Raw genomic sequence first — 18,572 nt, 5'->3', positions numbered from 1 at the left:
ACCCAAACAGTCTTGATTTCACTGTGATGCACCATGAATGTGCCTGGAAGCTGCCTTAATTGAACGCTTTTAGGAATTTGGTTTGAAGGATTCAGCCTGCTGACACTTAGGGCTTAGCTACTCTACCCTCCAGATCGGCGGGCAGCGATCAATCCAGCAGGGGTTGATTTATTGCGTCTATGCTGAGAGCTCTCCCATCGACTCTGGTACTCCATCAGAACAAGGAATGCAAGCGGAGTTGACAAGAGAGCGTCAGCTGTTGACTTACCACGGTGTCTTCACTGCAGTAAGTAGATTTAAGTACGTCGACTTCACTTATGCTAATCACATAACTAAAGTTGCGTATCTTAGATCGACCCCATGCAGTAGTGTAGACAAGCCTTTAGCATAACTCTATATAACTAATCAAGTCCGAGGCTTTGAGAATAACTGATACTTTTGTCTTAAACTGCAGCTGGTGTAAATGGTCACCAAGGAGTATCTCTCTGTCTTTGGAGGGGGGATTTTTTTTAAACAAACAAACAAACAAACTATAAACATTTTAAATACCTCAGATCTTGGGGAGGAAGGATAGTGAAAGAGGAGATAGTGAACTTCGCTGTGAATTTAATTGCTGACTCATAATTGCTCCCCACCAAAAAAAAAAAATCAAAGTGACATGGAATGAGGCAGAAGGAAAAGTGAGTTGCAAATAATATTAATTGATTTTTTCATTGAATAATTATTCACAAATAGAGGTCTTGATTCTGCAAACATGTATGGAGCACTGCAATCAATTAGATTAACTGATCTAGTGGATAGATCACTGGACTGGGATTCAGGTGACCTGGGTTTTTTGTCACTACAATTTTTCATTAATTGATCAGTTATATTTACACCTAAACGTTCCCTAGACACATGCAGGGAAGGCAGCTTTCCCAGGCAAGCACATTCAAGTTCTATGCTTTCATAAAAAGAAAGAAAATTTCTAGCCTTTAGGCTCATGAACCTGAATCACGGACTCCCAGGTGGAGAGATTTTTCTTTACTCTGCTCACAGCTAGTTCCAGTGCCTTTGTTTCTGCTCAGAGCTTTGCCAAGGTGCGCTAGGGGAAGCTCTGACCAGAGTCTGGTTACTGGTCATGACTGCTATTAAAGATGTAGTGAGCAGCAGTGAAAACTGACAAGAATCAGGTCACAGTGCTGCAGCTGGCATAGCTTGACGAGCAGCAGAGGCAGGCACTATAACTCTTTAATGCAAAGGGCAATTCACAAATGAAGACTGGGGGAGAGGAAGAGTATAGCGAGCTCACTTGCAGCAGCCTGAAAGCAGAGAGAGGGCTAGAGTAGCAGGACCTAACCTCTTTCTCCACATATGTTGCAGCAGCCCAGAATGCTGAGAGTAGAGATTGGGATGGGAGAGGGGAACAGAGAGAAAGAAATTCCTTAGCCCTTCCAGCAGCCAGAGGGATATGGCCAGAGATGAGGGAAGTTTCAAAATAATCAAATACCTATGAAAGATAGAGTCCCCCAGGAACCAATTCCTGTTAGGAATCCCAGCATACTTCCCTTTCCAGCAGCTGGGGTGAAAGGGGGAACGTTGGCTTGTCAGTTATTAATCTTAGGTGTCTAGAAAAGTTGCAAAGCCTTATATGCAAGTGGAGCGGTGTGAAGGAGTGTGGAAGTGGCAGTATTGCATATCCAAGCTTAAAAAATACTGAGTCAGGCCCCTCCAAAGTCATGTCATTGGCTTAAAATCCAAGAGATTGGCTTAAAATAATGTATTTAGGACTCTTTTTATTTGTCTTCTGTTTTATTAGTCTTTAGGGTTCACTTTTTCAAGCTTTTCTCTATAGAAAGTTATTTTTTTAATTAAAGTTGAGATTCTCACATGAAAATCACAGCGCTCCAGGATCTGGTGCTTTAGGGAAAAAAATCAGATGATATGAGAGTTGGTAGAACTGAAGTGGGCAGCAGTGGAAAAAGGCAGAAAATCAATGTAGGTGATCTAAATAACCATTCTTTCCATAAATTGTGTACTTCTATTCTTGCAATCTTTTCAGAGCGGTGGGGGGAAGAGGAGGACAGAAAGAAAAATAGTGGAAAGTAACTTGCGAAAAATATATAATTATCTATCATAGGAAAGAAAATACAAAGTGGAACACAGTCCAACAGGGAAAGCAGGTCTAATAAAACGAGAGATGTAATATGGAAAATTACATTAAAATATTAGATAGAATGTTGTTTGACAAGTTGCAATGAAATACAATACCCACTTTAAATTACCAGGGACAGCACTTCAGTTTTTTAGCCTTGGTGGCATGTCAACATAGATATTATTCTGGTTATAAATTTAGTCCTCAAGTTAATAGATACTGGGTGTATTTTTCATGCCCTGTAGCAATGTACATAGGTAAAATATGTTTACCGTGACAGGAAAGTATGCCATTTCCTGTGAATCCTGGGATGCAATAGCAGCCTTGTACTCCACCCTTCACTTCACACTCCGCATCTTTATGGCACGTCATGTTGCAGTTCGGAGAAGTGTAGCCATAGTCCAGCAGACTGGACACAAACACTGAAACAAATGTAAACCGTGTTTGTTTGTTTCTAAAATGCATACTGAATTCTAAAATCAGACACGGGCAGGACATACCCGCCAACTGGGGGCGTTCCAGTAATCAGAAACATAGATGAACACAGTATGTTAGGGAAGAGTCAGCACAGCTTTTCTAAAGGGAAGTCATGTCTCACCAATCTATTAGAATTCTTAGAGAGAATTCCTAAACCCAAGCATGTGGACAAGTGTAATCCAGTCGATATAGTGTACCTGGACTTACAGAAAGCCTTTGACAAGGTTCCTCGCCAAAGGTTCTTTAGCAAAATGAGCAGTAATGGGATAAGAGGTAAGGTCCTCTCTTGAATCAGTAACTGTTTAAAAGATAGGAAACAAAGGGTAGGAATAAATGGTCAGCTGTCACATTGGAGAGAGGAAAATAGCAGGGTCCCCAAAGAATTTACACTGGGACTAGTGCTGTTCAACAAATTCATAAACAATCTGGAAAACAAGGTAAACAGTGAGGTGGCTAAGTTTGAAGATGATACAAACTTACAGAAGATATTTAAGTTCAAAGCTGACGGTGAGGAGTTAAAGGGATGGTACAAAACTGGGTGACTGTGTGACAAAATAGCAGATGACATTCAATACTGATAAATGCGAAGTATTGCACATTGGAAAACATAATCCAAACTATCCATATAAAATGATGGGGTCTAAATTTGCAGTTCCCATTCAAGAAAGTGGTCTTGGAGTCATCGTGGATCGTTCTCTGAAAACATCTGCTCAACGTGAAGCAGCAGTCAAAAAAGTTAACAATGATAGGAACCATTAGAAAAGGGATAGATAATAAAACAGAAAAAATCATAATGCCACTATATAAGTCCATGGTATGCCCACACCTGGAATACTATGTGCAGTTCTGGTTGCCCCATCTCAAAAAAAGATACATTAGAAATGGAAAAGATACAGAGAAGGGGGAAAAATGATTAGGGTATTGAACAGCTCCCATAAGAAGAGAGATTAAAAGGACTAGGACCTGTTCAGCATAGAAAAGAGATGATTTAGGGGGGATATGTAGATTTCTATAAAATCACGTGTGGCATGGAGAAAGTGAATAAGGACATGTTATTTACCCCTTCATATAACACAGAAACCAGGGATCACCCAATTAAATTAATAGACAGCAGGTTTAAAACAAATATAAGAAGTACTTCTTCTCTCAATGAACAGTCAACCTGTGGAACTTATTGCCAGGGGATATTGTGAAGGCCAAAAGTATAACTGGATTCAAAAAAGAATTAAGTAATTCCAAGGAGAATAGGTCCATCAATGGCTATTATTCAAGATGGTCAGGGATACAATTCCATGCTCTGGATGTTCCTAAACCTCTGATTACCAGAAGCTGGAACTGGAAAACAGTGTAGATATGACTCAATAAATTGCCCTGTTCCGTTCATTCCCTCTGAAGCACTTTGCATGAGCCACTGTTAGAAGACAGGACATGGGACTAGATAGAGCATTGGTCCAACTCAATATGGCCATTCTTATGTTTTTATGTAAACATTAAAGAGTATGGTACCACTGAAGTGGTACAAAGGATTGAAGCTCCAGTCCTGCAAAAGCTTACTCAATAAGACTACTTACATGCTCAAAATTCAGTAAGCATTTAAGCCTTTGGAGGTTTGGAACCTGTGTTCAACAAGCTTAAAATGATGATTAACATAAAGGGTACATAGTGGAGTGGGAAAAACCTTTGAAAGATTTTCAAAGCTTTCTACTCCTTCCTAGATGCAGATGCAGATAGTTGCCTTTGTATCCAGAATTATGCATGGAGTGTAATCCAAACTACCTAACAATAACCAGGTGAAAAATACCAGTGAGAGTTCCCCAGATCAATTTTTAAACCATGTCTACACATATCTAGTTAACACAGAACATAGTCACAATCTGAGAGAAGATTAAATTCCTATGGAACAACATTTGTAGCATTATCATTTGAAAAAACCCTCCAAATTATTTTAAAGGAAGTCGTCTTAAATATCATGTCTGTGTTCCAAAAATGCTGTCTTCTATTTTCTCTCACTAAATGATTCCTGAATTAAGAAACTGCTTTCCCATTATATACATGTGTATAGTTTTCAACACAAAGAGGAACTGCTGACTTTGAGGAAACTAACAGTTCACAAAAAATTATATATGCCCACTGACTTAAACATATATATAACTAAGAAAACCAGGCAGCTAACCCTGGAGGGGAAAAACATTTCTGACTTTGTACTTTACAAACCATTAGAAAGACATAAGGAAAGTTACAAAACATAATGCCCCTTTTTGGTACTCCCTTCCCCTGCAATTCTGCTTCTCTCTACATAAATATCATGCTGAATATTTGCTAGCCTAGTGTTACAGTTACATCTTTCACTGCCCCTGAAAAGTTCATTGAAAAGTTGCTTTACTGGACCAAAAAAATCCATGAAAAACTCTATATAGTTTGTTTAAAAACTAGATACAAACCAAATCAATCCATTTCCTATCAAGTTCCATCTTCTTGCTCACTTATTTTTACTGTTCAGAGCATCTTTCAGATATCAGAAGCAAAAAAGCTAGAGGAGAAGTGAAGTCCAACATCATCCCTAACCAAGACAATCAATAGCTTTGGTTTTACAGAGCAGATTACAGAATGAAATAAATGCAAACACTTGTGGGATTCTGAGAGTTAATACCTATGGCCTTAGAGATGTTGGGGTTACCCTGATGAGATGGGATAGTCAAATGCAGCAGCTGCACTAACCAGAGTTATGGGAAACTTTTAATCATTGTTACCCATGAGTTTTCCCTTCAGCTGCCACTGACTCCGTCCTTTGCATAGCCCCTGAAAAGTTGTCCCTCAGTTTAATCTTTCCAACCCCCGTTTTCCACCTGCCCCTCACTTATTTGGTAAGGAAAATCACCTACCTAAGAGAGGGAGTAGTTTCATTGGCGGTGCTGCTATGCAGTGCTTGGTGTTGAGCCCCTGTGTAATAGAAGAACCTACCCTGCCTTAGAATGTATGAGCATGTGCGAAGTGTCTGCACACGCCTATTAGGAATGTGAAACCCCAGTGAAGCTGCTGGCCTTACCCTGCCCTTTACCCTGAGCCTCATTTCCCCCACACAAAAACTCCTTAGTGACTCAGGAGCTGGGGAGGGAGGGTAGAGAAGGAGAGGAACAGATCTGCAGGGGAAGATAAGGAGCAGAGAGAGCACAGGGGAATAAGCAGGCAGGGGTAGGTATGGAGGGGATGTTGGAGTAGATTGGAGGTGAGTAGGCTAGAGGAGTAGTTTGAGGGGTTCAGAGGGCAGTGGAGAGATGGAGAAGCAGATTGTCGCTGTGAGGCAGTGGTGGAACAGATGGTGGGGATGGACAGTGGCAGGTCACATGCAGAACAGATCAGTGGCAGGGAGCGTGGAGGCAGTTTAGGTAGTGGAGGGGGTGTGGAGCAGACCAGGGACTGGGAGGGTAGCAGTCGCAGAGTGTAGGGGGTGATGGATGGTGGTGCAGATTGGAGCAGGGGAATACTGGACAAATCACAGAGGATGGGAGGAACAGACAGACAGAAGGGTGCAAGGGGTTGGTAAGCAGCTCAGAAGCTGCTGCATGCCTCCCCTGGCTGTTCCCTGTCAGAGCCCTAACACCTGTCTCAGAGAAGACCCTCACTGCCTGTAGTTGCTTTTGTCCCTGTTGCTTTCCTCATTGTAACAGACGTCCTAACTGCTGCCAGGCTCTGTTACTTTAAGGGTAACAGCCTGAGAAAAAGTACAGGAAATCCACTGAACTCTGCTTTGTGAGGAAAACAAAGACATGGAGACAGGGAGGAAGGATGCAGGAAGGCAAATACATGGCTGGGAATGTCAGGAGTAGAGGGAGCCAGCATTTCTAAGGATTTATGCGACTGAAGCAGAAAGTTATGCAGCAAGGCATATTCAGGAAGGTTGATTCAGCAAAGCACTTAGACACATGTTTACTGCTGATTGTCATAATCCCATCCCTAGTCAGCAAAGCAAGTGAATCAACAGGATTTAAGCATGTGCTTAAAATTAAACATGTGCTTAAATCCTTTGCTGAATCAAGGCCTAAGCACACAAGGAAGGATGGATTATTCAGACTAGGAAGATTATACAGCAGACATCCTTTTTCTCCCTGGAAATTCATAATAACTTGTATTGAAATGGTCACTGGTCTCCTGTCTCCAGCCTCTAGTTAAAAAAGGCAGACCAACCCAGGAAATGTACCAGGCAGGCTAGAATACTGTCATCATCCCAGCTCAGACAGTATTGCTGAGCTACCTTGGACTAGGGTGACCAGATGTCCCAATTTTATAGGGACAGTCCTGATATTCGGGGCTTTTTCTTGTATGGGCGCCTAATAGCCCTCACTCCTGTCCCGATTTTGCACACTTTCTATCTGATCACCCTACTTTGGACCCAGTCATAGAGATTAGAATCAAAGAAGGTTGGACCATAGCTTGGAATGGTAACTTCTGATGAAGGGCATTGGATGTGCAGAGAGCATAAGGGAGATAGATGCTAAAAGCAGAACAGAAGGTGTAGATTGTGAGGGAACTGAAAATGATATGAGGAACTCAGATCAGACTGGAGTAGGCAATAGGGAGTCAGGGATTTAGGAATGTCTGAATGTGATCCTAATACTGGGAGATGTGGACTATTTTTGCAACAGAGTACTGGAAAAATTGCATGGTGTGTCAATTGGATTCCGAAGGGAATAAGAGTGCAATAATCAAGGATGATGGAAGGATTTCTGTAGTGAGAATGAAAAGGAAAGGAAAGATTTCAGAGACATTTTGGAGATTCAACTGGCTGGATTTACTGATAGTGTCTACCAGTATATGAAGGATAAGGAGTAGATTGTCACATAAGAAGAGAAAAGTAGGTGAAACACATGAGAATATAGACACTTGCAAAATCTTCACTGTCATAGTTTTCAAAATCTGTTGAGGAAAAAATTGGTGAGATAATAAAAATATTAAATTGATATATGCATGATCATGTCTATAGATAGAGAGGGGCAGGGGCATATGTACACATCCATACACATCCCTGTGCATTTGAAAAGGACATTCAAATAAATGACATGAGAAGGTGACATGGAGTGTCAGTGCTGAAAAATGTCTTCTATTTCCCAACAAACAAACAAACAAAAATGATTCATGACAACATGGTAAAGAAAACATACCTTCATTTTTATAATCCACATGAGGCTCAATGCAGCTCAGGGTCTTCCACCGCTCCTGGGACAGTGTAGTTTACTCAGGCTGGATTGCCCATGCTGATCCTGTTGGTATCCAGGAAGTGGGGGGGCAGAACCCACCCGCTGCTTAAGGACCTCCCCCCAGCCTAAGAGGAGGATCCACATGTCCGGGATTCCAAACAATTGCGAGGGACAACCTGATGGGGACACCAAGCAAAGAACCCCGGACAGCGCCCACTGCTCCTCGAAGGTGTCAAGGGAGCCAGTGGATGCCACCCAGAGGAACTCTGCCAGGGATGCGTGAATGGACTGAGGAGCGGAAATAGGCTCCACAGTTCCACGAAATCCCGTCGGCCAACCTCGTTTCCCTAGTTTTATATATGGCCATTTTGGCCAGGACTAGGAGGAGGTTGATAAAGAGGTCCTGTGACTTTGTGAGGCCACAGATGGGGAGTATGCAGATGACAGGTGATGGGAAAAGAGCAACCAAAAATGCAATAGTATATCCAAGAGGAGCCGAAATAGGGGCTGCAACCTTGTGCACTCCAGGTATACACGCACCAGGGTCTCCCTCATGCTGCCAAAGGAGCAGGTGCTAGGAGCAGAGGGAACCATGTCAAGTACATGCCCGTGCTCACAGCTCCATGAAGGAGCCGCTAGTTGACATCCCTAGCGGGCCTCAGGACCAGGGTGGAATATAGACTGGCCCACCAGGGCTCCTCACCCTCCAGAGGTGTCAGGAGGTCCCGCCACTTTGTGTCGGGGCAGGACACGAGGGTGAGGACGTGAAGGGTGTGAAGCACGAGCGTGTACAGATGTTTCTGTGGTGTGGTCCAGAACCGAATGGTCTGCAACTCATGCAGCCGGCTCACAGTAAAAGGGGTGGGAAGGCTGGGAAGATCCACAGGGCAGGGGCCTGCTGAAACGGTCCGGAGGGCCTGGGGTGGAGAGTGGGCAGGGCGTGCCCTTCACAGGACCCGGTTGAGGAAAACCTGGGAAGTACGAGACCTGGAGAGCCCCATACACTGAGTGAGCATCAGGGGATCCAGCCAGTCTCCCCAGTCATAGTCCAGGAGGTCTCTGACTCTGGTGACTTTCACCAGGACCAACCTCTGGCATACTGAGTGGACTCTGCCACCTGCACATGGAGCTGCGAGTTGTGTAACAGGGGCTCTGCAAGGAGAGCCACCCCCTCAGTGGCTGCCATGGACATGGTCACCGAGAGCAGTTTCCAGGTCCAGAGGAGGCCCTGGTAGAAGGCCAGCAGTCCAGAAAGGTCTCCTGGAAGACCTCTTGGATGGAGATAAAGGAGCTGCCAGTTGTAACAGAGCCCTTGGAAGTGGCGCAGGAAGGTGTGCAGCAGTACACTCCATGCCAGACTACCTGCACCATAAAGGAGCCTCTGCAGGGCCTGGAGGTGGAAGATGTGGACCTGAGTGCGCAGGCAGCTCAGGCCCTGTCCTCCCTCCTCCAGGGGCAGGTAGATGACCCCTGCAGAGACCCAGTGCAGTCCTGGCCAGAAGAACTCTAGAATCGACATTTGGAGGTTGGCCAGGAAGCCTGGGGCTGGGACCAGGTTGTTGATCCAGTGCCAGAGCATGGACAGGACTAACCGACTGAGCACCAGTGCCCTCCCTCGGAGGGAGAGGCACTGGAGTAGTCCTGTCCATTTCCAGAGCCGCTTTACCACCCTGCCCTCTAAACCATGCCAGTTCTCTGGCGGAGATGGATGCATGGTAGAAAGGTAAATGCTGAGATAGAACAGAGGACCTGCGCTTCACCAAATGGCTTGAAGTGGTGGGAGGGAGCTCGCCTGCCACCCGTCCCCGAGCACCAGGCCAGAGCTCTTGATCCCATCGACCTGGGCAAAGGAGGCCGCCAAGTAGATGGCTTGGCAAGCCTCCACCCACACCAAGTCACCCTGGGACCATGAGGAGCATGTCATCAGCATATGCCAACAGGACCAGCCGCAGCTCTTTGCTCTCTTCTTGCAAAAGTTAACAAACTTACCTTCACATGCAGCACACGATACCTGTAAATAAAGAAGCCTCTAGTAAAGCACAGACTTAATAGTTAACTCATTGTCCCACTAAACTAGCTATAGGCAAATAGCTTGATAGTCTTTTTTTACCAGAGATGTATATTTGCATATACCAGATTAGCAGATTGTCAAGTATCAGAGGGGTAGCCGTGATAGTCTGGATCTGTAAAAGCAGCAAAGAATCCTGTGGCACCTTATAGACTAACAGACGTTTTGGAGCATGAGCTTTCGTGGGTGAATACCCACTTCTTCAGATGCATCAAAAGAAGTGGGTATTCACCCACGAAAGCTCATGCTCCAAAACGTCTGTTAGTCTATAAGGTGCCACAGGATTCTTTGCTGCTTTTACTGATTAGCAGGTTTTCACTGAATTTTTTTTTTTAAAAAAAGGCCCTAGTCCTACAAAGATTTATGCATATGATTAACTTTACACATGGGGAATAGTCCCATTTGTGTATTCAGGATCAGGGTCTTAGTTAGGCATAAGCACATGCATACATACAGATGGGGGTTCCTAAATTTTAAATTCTGATTTTTGATCACTGTAATCACAGAGATTAAAGTTATCCTGTGTCAAACTGTAAAGTTCTCAAATAAATAGCTATGTCTTTGATGGGAAGACACCAGTCTGCTCTTAGACATCACTGGATATGTTGCAGTCTTTGCATTATGAAGTTTATTTACCTACAATGTTTTTGAAAGATTATTAAGATGCTGATTATGCAGACAATGTTATAAAGCTAACACTGATGATGAATGGGGGTAGTTCTCACTTCCTAGGACTTTGTCTTAGTCAGCTTCCATAACAGATAAAAACAGAGCAATTGTTTCATTCCAAAGACCACCTACAACATCAGAAAAAATTAGAAATCAAGTAATGAAGATGATTAGGGTGTCTAATACCCTTAAAAAAGAACCTTGCAACAGACCTAGGATGCCAACAGGTCAATGACTACAGGCAGTCTAGCTGTGGTTTGGAGATCATATAAAAATTTAGGCAGACACACCCCTTTGAATGTGCCCATTTATAGATCAGACATTAAAATAAGAAGCTGGACATTTTCCAAGGGTGTTTCATGCCCCACAGAATATATTAGTGTATTGTACATTTTGAGGCCAGGTGTATCACCTTGGGTTTTAAGCATGCATGTGTGTGTCAGGGACACAGAGTTCCTACCAAATCCAATTAAGGTCCTTGCATCCCCAGCCCACATGCTGCTCAACTCCAGTATACTTCTACACATCCCCCTCTTCTCACACACACAGAGTTCTGCTCCAGCACATGCAATGCTAGCACTGTCAGAAACTTTCATCTATATATGCGAAGAGCTCAGCATCCAAGCACACACACACACACACACACACACACTCTGTTTCCATTATTGAAATAACTAAAAAGAGCTGGTGAATATTTGATGTCAACAGTTAAGAGTTATCCTAGTTGTTTGTTTTTTTAATTTTCCCTCCTTTTTTCCCCCTGACAAATGGAAACTTGCTCAAACCATCAAGATTTTTGCCAAAAAGAAATGGATTCAAACACAACAGACCGAGGAAGCGATGTTTTGGGAAAAGCCTTCATTCTTCTGATTCTGTTTTTGTAAATATCAAACGAATTCAGCTGTTCTAAACCAAATCCTTTCCATACTACAGAAATTCAGATAGTCTGTCTACCACTTAGGAAAAGGGTAGTTATGCTATTTTTTCCCCAGGCAACACGAATCTGAATGCTATTGAAAATGTAGCCAGTGTCACATCAAAATAAAGAGTTTCCTGGGTTTCCAGAAGTTATTTTCATGAAAAATATTCAGAAGAAAATTTCCCAGAACTCATAGGGTCTTTCTCCTGCTTCCCCTACTCCTTATCTTAATGCCTTAAAAGCAGCAAAGAATCCTGTGGCACCTTATAGACTAACAGACGTTTTGGAGCATGAGCTTTCGTGGGTGAATACCCACTTCTTCAGATGCTATTCACCCACGAAAGCTCATGCTCCAAAACGTCTGTTAGTCTATAAGGTGCCACAGGATTCTTTGCTGCTTTTACAGATCCAGACTAACACGGCTACCCCTCTGATACTTAATGCCTTAAGAATCCTTTTCATTTTATGTGCAAACATCATATTCCATTGGGACAAATAGGATGGAATATACCCAATGGGATAATGTACCTAGCCAATCCTCCAGCAATAAACACACACATCCTACCTAAACCTATATGGCTGATTCCAACTATAGGAGACTGCAAATTTGAGTGGATGAAGCCAATTTCTCTCTACTCATTCTTGCTTTGCTTCACTGAAATACATGACAATATGAGCCTTCACATGTGAATTTAATCCTTGTGAATACCAGATTAACAGCCCTGCAACTGCAGTCTATTTTCTTTCATTCACAGACCAGGTGCAGGATAGGAAGCATTAATACAAGGATCCTCGCAAGCAAACTCTTCCAGGGATAATTTAGTTCCCATGACCATTTACCTTCTACTGGGACTGGCAACAAAGGTACTAAACTTAGGTTCAGTGGTGGTGGTTTTTGTGATACAGACGGCTCTCCAGAAGGATCAGGACTGAGACCACAAACTCATTTTACACAGAACACTGAACTGACTTCAGACAGTAATGACTTTTAGTCTCTGCTGAAGTGAACTCATCGAACTGCAGAATGAGAGGTGAAAGGCTCATTTATTACAGTGTCATGATTGCTTCCTCTTTCTTTAGGGATTTTCCTTTCAACTAGCCATAAACTATGGAAGAGGAATCTTGATGATTTCTTCTGTTGGGATATGTGGTCACTGTCTGGAAAAAGGTGAGAATCTCTGCCTTAGCCCATCTAGACCATTCCCTCACAACATCCCAGCCCAAATGGCCACACAGTTATTCCATATTGGCTTTTTACTATCATTTTCCTTATTTAGAACCTGGGCTCTCCAACAAGGTCAAGCTAGGCAGCATATCTTGAAGTCCTTACTCAGTAAAATTCCAGTTGGCTTGAGGAATGAATAAACACTGAACAAGGATCTTAGGATTTAGCCCTATTTTTTCACATGATGATATGCAAGTCTTAGACACTGGAGGATACAATTACACACTCAGAAAGAGATGGACTAGAGACCCAAATAGTTCTTTTCCATCTCTGAGGTGTATGATAGAATGAACTGTTAGGAATGCTAAAAGTTAAAATGGTAAGGTTATAAGGTGATTAATTTTTTAAAATAACCTATGACCATTGTGCTGCAGAATATTCTCTGATGTGTGGATGCAAGAACAGATAGATAATTTGTACAGAACTATCTGCTCATGTAAGCAAGCTGTTTCTGAATGACATCCTCTCTTTCAGTGCTTCAGGACACAGCTGTGCATTGGGAATGTCTACAGGGGAAGTTGGGAGGAATTGCGGCCTCAGTCCACAGAGCATGAGTCACTCCACAGAGGTTACTCCATGGCATTAGCAACCACTTCATAAGGAAGAGAACCAGAGGATCTGTGCAGGGGTGAATCCTCCAGCCTCACCTCCATCTGCACTGTATTACCAGTACAAACTTCAGCACCTCTTGAACTTCAGACTACACCTCTGAGTGGCCAGCTAGCTTGACTTTAAAGTACCACCTAACTCAAGTTAGAGACTTCTGTGTATGCTCACATGAGTTGGGTTAGGGGCAACACTTGTGTTATACCTCAAGCTAACATTACAGTGACACTAACCCTGAGACCACATGAGAAGTAAGGTAGTACTCAGTGTAAGTGTGGCAGAATCTAGCTCTTTGTTAATTATCCTTCTGCTTGTATTATTGTTCGGGAAGTGCCCTGAAAGGTTTGGTGCAGTGTGTGTGTGTGTGTGTGGACTTCGTAAATATATGTTTGCCATCTAAAATGATGATTAATGTATAGAACCAGTGTGGTGATTTATTAGTAATAAGCCCTTCCACAGGGCTCAACACATGTAGTTGTTTGGTTCCTCCCTGCTTTATCGCCACTGTTCCATATAAAAGGCTTCCCTGAAAAATTATTGCTTTTCTTTGCTCTTTGGTTTTAAATCATTTTTTCTCCTTTCTTTGGTAGTTTAGAGCAATACCTGAAACTAATATTTAACTCTGGCCCTATTATTATTTAACTCTGACCCTTCAAACAGTGGGATAATTAACCATGCTCTATGACAGCTTAAAGTCTGCCATTCTTTCCAGAATAAACCCCAATATTCAGGGGATTTATAACTCCACTATAAAAATGTCCTGGTCTAAAGCCTGACAGACAAGATCTGTTTTTAGTTCTGTTTAGATGTGTTAAAAAAAAGTCATAGTGATTTTAGATTTTATTCTTTAGTGTGTTGCCATAGTTTCCAGCACTGGAACACAGGAAATGCCAAACAGACCTTCAGAGCTCAGTGAAAAGGCAATTATGTGTTACCATAAAACTTATGGGTTAAAAAGTATCTTCTCTGCCCCAGCTACTGGATCCTGTTATGGCCTGAAGAATCTTTTATGATAAGAGATAGTAAACAGGAGCATCTGATTGGCTTCTGTTGTACTATACATTATCACATAGGCCCTTATTACGCTTCTGATTTTCAAACTAAGAACACTTTTAAATCTCTCCTGCATGCCTTAAGTAGCTAAGCATGTCCGTTGCTCTTCCCTTCACCTTTTCTAATTTGACTGTATACTTTTTGAGTTGACTTGCCCAAATTTTGAAAGCAATCATCAAAATAAGAATGCAACTTACTACAACGTGTAAATCAATGTAGAATCTAGCCAAATGTCAGTGAAATTTTTTTCCCTATTTATTCTGTGTTAAAATTGATCTCTGTGCAAAGGCCTGTGCACCAAGTACTTTTTCAATAGAGCTTAAGTGGGATCTAAGCAGTGCATAGGACTTGTGTTGGCCCTCTGAAAAGAGGTGAATTTCAGCCTTTTTGCTTTCTGACTGCTGCTATGCTCTATACCCACTCTAACTCCTAGATCTGTTCCAGAGAGGTTACAGCTAAATCAGGTCCCATCAATATGTGCAAGTAGTTCCAATGATTTTTTCCAATGTTCATTACCTTGCTTGTGTCTGCACTGAATTTCAACTGATATCTTGTTACTCAGTCACCTATGTTTTATTGGCCTCTTCTGCAATTCCTTGATTTGCCCCTTGGTTTATATGAACTGAAATAATTTTGCATTGTCAGAAAATGTCAACTCTTTGCTCTTGATCCCATCTCCCAGATCATTATATATGAGAGGTGAGCAAATAGTGGAGGAAATTATTCATGAATATTCATTTGAAGTCAAAAGCAAATTTCATTTGATGGTATATGTGACCATTCCTTCTTCATTTCCTACAAATACCTAAGTGATTTACTAGTGCAAACACATGCCAAAAATTCAAGTTAAGCTCACAAATAGTCACCTAGAGCAAAATTCTAATTGTACTTACACATGTAAAAGCCATGCTGTACAGGGTAGGAGTGTTCCAGCTATACCACTTCTCCTTTCTCCTCTCTCACAATACCCCTATGCTGTGGGGGGCCACTTCCAGGAACTATGTGCCACACAGAGAGCCCCACATACATGAGGAGTTTGACACCAACATTACATTACAGCTGTTATGTGCCACCAAAGAAGTGCAAATCAGTCATAGTGAAGCCAGGAATGCCACTCCAAATCCACAGGCCCCAAGTTTAGGTCTTCATTATACAAACTCCTCAGTCTAAATGAACATGACAGAAAAAGGGTGGGAGGGAAAACAGAGAAGTGAAGTGAACTGTCCAAGGTCAGTGGCAGAACAGGGAATAGAATTCAGGCTCCTAACTCATAGTCCAGTGGCCTCTCACTAGGCCACGCTGCCTCCAGTTTCCCCAGGCATTTATCACCCACTTGCCACACAGGTGTTTGAGTGCCTTTGTCATAAACAGATAACTAAGGGTTAATGTCTCTTTCACCTGAATCACCTGACCAGAGGACCAATCAGGAAACAGGATTTTTTCAACTCTGGGTGGAGGGAGTGTTGTGTCTGTGTTCTTTGTCTTCGGCATGTATGCTCTCTCTCAGCTATGAGGGGATTTCTATTTCCTGCTCTCTAATCTTCTATTTCCAAGTTGTGAGTACAGAGATCATGTATTTACATGTCTATAGTTGCTGGAGTGCTTTGAATTGTATTCTTTTTGAATAAGGCTGTTTATTCATATTTCTTTTAAGCAATTGACCCTGTATTTGTCACCTTAATACAGAGACACCACAGCCTTGCTCTGGGACTTAGGTGTACAATTAATACAGCATACATTGTAAATGTTTACAATTAATCAATGCTATGCACACTAAGGGCTTGATTTGCTACTCGCCTCAGCCAAGCTTGGATGGAGTGAGGAGCTGAGGGATGCTGAGAGCTGGTTGTGACACCCTGATTCATAGGGGCCCAGCCTTGGCACAAGTTTGGGCTGCACAGGGGAAAATCTAATTTATTCCATGTCAGTGGAGGGTTGGGCACAGAGGAGCTCTGCTATGCCTCATTTCCCTGTCCTGCTCACATCAAGCCTTGGAACATTCCTAACATATTCCCACCTTCCCCTGGCACCCAGTTGGAAGGGCAGCTGACACAGGAGGCGGTGGAGCCATCATCACCAGATTTGTGCCAGCAGAGAGTTTCCTACATGAGGATTTAAGGATTCTTTGCTCCCCTTACAGTGTGCAAAGTGGCCATAGCAGTCAAGAGAACGGAGCCATTAGAGTTATTCACTGAAGAAATTCACAGACCATGAATACATTCAGCAATTCAAAAAGTTGCTTATAAAGAATACGTGAACTTCATTAGTTACAAATCATCACTGAATACATTGAGAAATACTGAGCTTAACACTGGTTCTTTTGAGCCCATTACTATCTTATACTCCTGAGAGCCGGCTGATTATTCCTAATTTCTCTGTCTCTGACCTATTTTATGATCAGTGACTAGACGATCACAAATTCTCTTTAAAACCTCTTGTAAGGGTGTGACCTGGATACTTAGGGAGCCCACTGAGGTCTCTCAATTAGGATGAACTGCCAAGAGTGGGGCAGACAATCCTCAAAGTTGGTGGATATTCCAATACTAAGGTTTACAAAGCCATCATAAAACAGCTTTTGCAATATCTCACTGGCTACCCAGAAGCCGACAATACAATTTCCTTAAAGTAACCCCACCTTAGGCCTCCACCCAGACACCCAAGTCAAATATGATGAGAATTACTAAAAATCTTATTTATCATATAAAAAAGTTCTACAAATCCCAAAGGATCAGACACATTATCTCCCAGATTAACAAATAGTCCAGATCTTACCTGTAGTGATGCAGCAACTCACTGGTGCAGCGCCTCCTGATGGTCATCCTGGGAATAAGCTCTTCCAGCCTGGAGTGCCCGCTGAAAGCCCGTGTCTCGCCTGCCACTGGCCCCCATGTCCCTCCCGAACTCTGGTGCCCCTTTACCTTGGGTGCTTCCCCCGGCAGTATCCCCACTCTTTGGGTCTCCACACCCAGGGGAACCCCCAACCCTCTACCTCCACCTCACCTCAATGGCTACTGCCAGTCACCATCTAGTCCTCACTCCCTGGGGCAGACTGAAGTCTATAAACCACTCATCATTGGCAAAGGGGGTTTGTACCTGCTGCCCTTGCCTGCCCTGGGCTGCACCTCTGGGGGTTTTCCAGGCTGGAGCTCCCCAGCTCCTCTGGCCTTCCCCCAGCCCTGCTCCACTCTAGGTACCCTGTTCAGCTCCCAAGCAACCAGGCCCTTTTCTCCCCAGCAAGAGAAACTCTGTCAGCTCATGGCTCATTGACCTTTTATACAGTCAGTTCTGGCCTGATTGGGGCATGGCCCCAGCTGTGGATGCTTCCCAAATCAGCCTAACCTATTGGCTCCCAAGGGCAGCCCTTTCCCAGGGCTTTTTTAATTCCACTCGGGCCCGGGCAGAGTATCCGCCCCGCTACATTACACAAATACATGCTTAGAGACAATTCTTATTAACTAAACTAAAATCTGTTAAAAAGAAAAGAGAGAGTATTGGTTAAAAGATCAGTATACATACAGGTTAATATTCCCTTTTGATCTCTGAATCAATAGCTACAGTGACAGAAAGAAACTCTCTGTTTACATGGCTGAAATTTAACAATATTTGAGTACACACATACAATTAGTATCTCCTCTCTCATAAACAAATAGTTAAGGGTTAATAGAACAGGAGTACTTCATATCTCTTTTGACTGTAAAGGGTTAACAAGTTCAGTGAGCCTGGCTGTCACCTGACCAGAGGACCAATCAGGGGAGAGGATACTTTCAAATCTTGAGGGAGGGAAGTTTTGGTGTGTGCTGTTAGATTTTGGTTGTTGTTCACGTTGGGGGCTCAGAGGGACTAGATGTGCCACCAGGTTTCTCTCCAATCTCTCTGATACAGTCTCTTATATGTCCAGAATAGTAAGTACTAGGTATATAAGGCAAGTTAGGCTTATGTTTTTCTTCTGTATTTGCAAATGTGTATTTGGCTGGAAGGAGTTCAAATTTGTATTTTGCTGAAAGGATTTTACTTTGTACTTGTATCCTTAGGCTGGGAGGGTATTCCCAGTGTCTATAGCTGAAAGACCCTGTAACATATTCCATCTTAAATTTACAAAGATAATTTTTACTGTTTTTCTCTCTTTAATTAAAAGTTTTTCTTGTTTAAGAACCTGATTGTTTTTTTATTCTGGTGTGAGACCCAAGGGGACTTGGTCTGAATTCACCAGAGACTTGGTGGAGAGA

General features: G+C 42.9%; 1 protein-coding gene across 3 annotated transcripts in view; it reads right to left on the bottom strand.

The window, feature by feature from the left end:
- The window catches only part of ADGRL4 (adhesion G protein-coupled receptor L4), a 99,737-nt gene extending 94,104 nt beyond the window's left edge, over window positions 1-5,633 (bottom strand). For 2 of the 3 annotated variants that reach the window (XM_030573020.1, XM_030573021.1), the window contains exons 1-2: window positions 5,494-5,632; window positions 2,407-2,556 (exon numbers count right to left, since the gene is read on the bottom strand). In XM_030573020.1, the coding sequence (XP_030428880.1) occupies window positions 2,407-2,556; window positions 5,494-5,515 (172 nt within the window). In that variant the 5' untranslated portion in view covers window positions 5,516-5,632. Of the gene's footprint in view, window positions 1-2,406; window positions 2,557-5,493 lie in introns of all 3 variants that reach the window. The other variant, XM_030573022.1, reaches the window with a different exon arrangement.
- Between the last annotated feature and the right edge of the window lie 12,939 nt (window positions 5,634-18,572).

This window comes from Gopherus evgoodei, chromosome 8, assembly GCF_007399415.2.
Source record: "Gopherus evgoodei ecotype Sinaloan lineage chromosome 8, rGopEvg1_v1.p, whole genome shotgun sequence".
NCBI classification, from domain to species: domain Eukaryota; kingdom Metazoa; phylum Chordata; order Testudines; family Testudinidae; genus Gopherus; species Gopherus evgoodei.
Note: the sequence above shows the minus strand (reverse complement) of the source record. Positions and strands in the feature narration are given on the sequence as shown.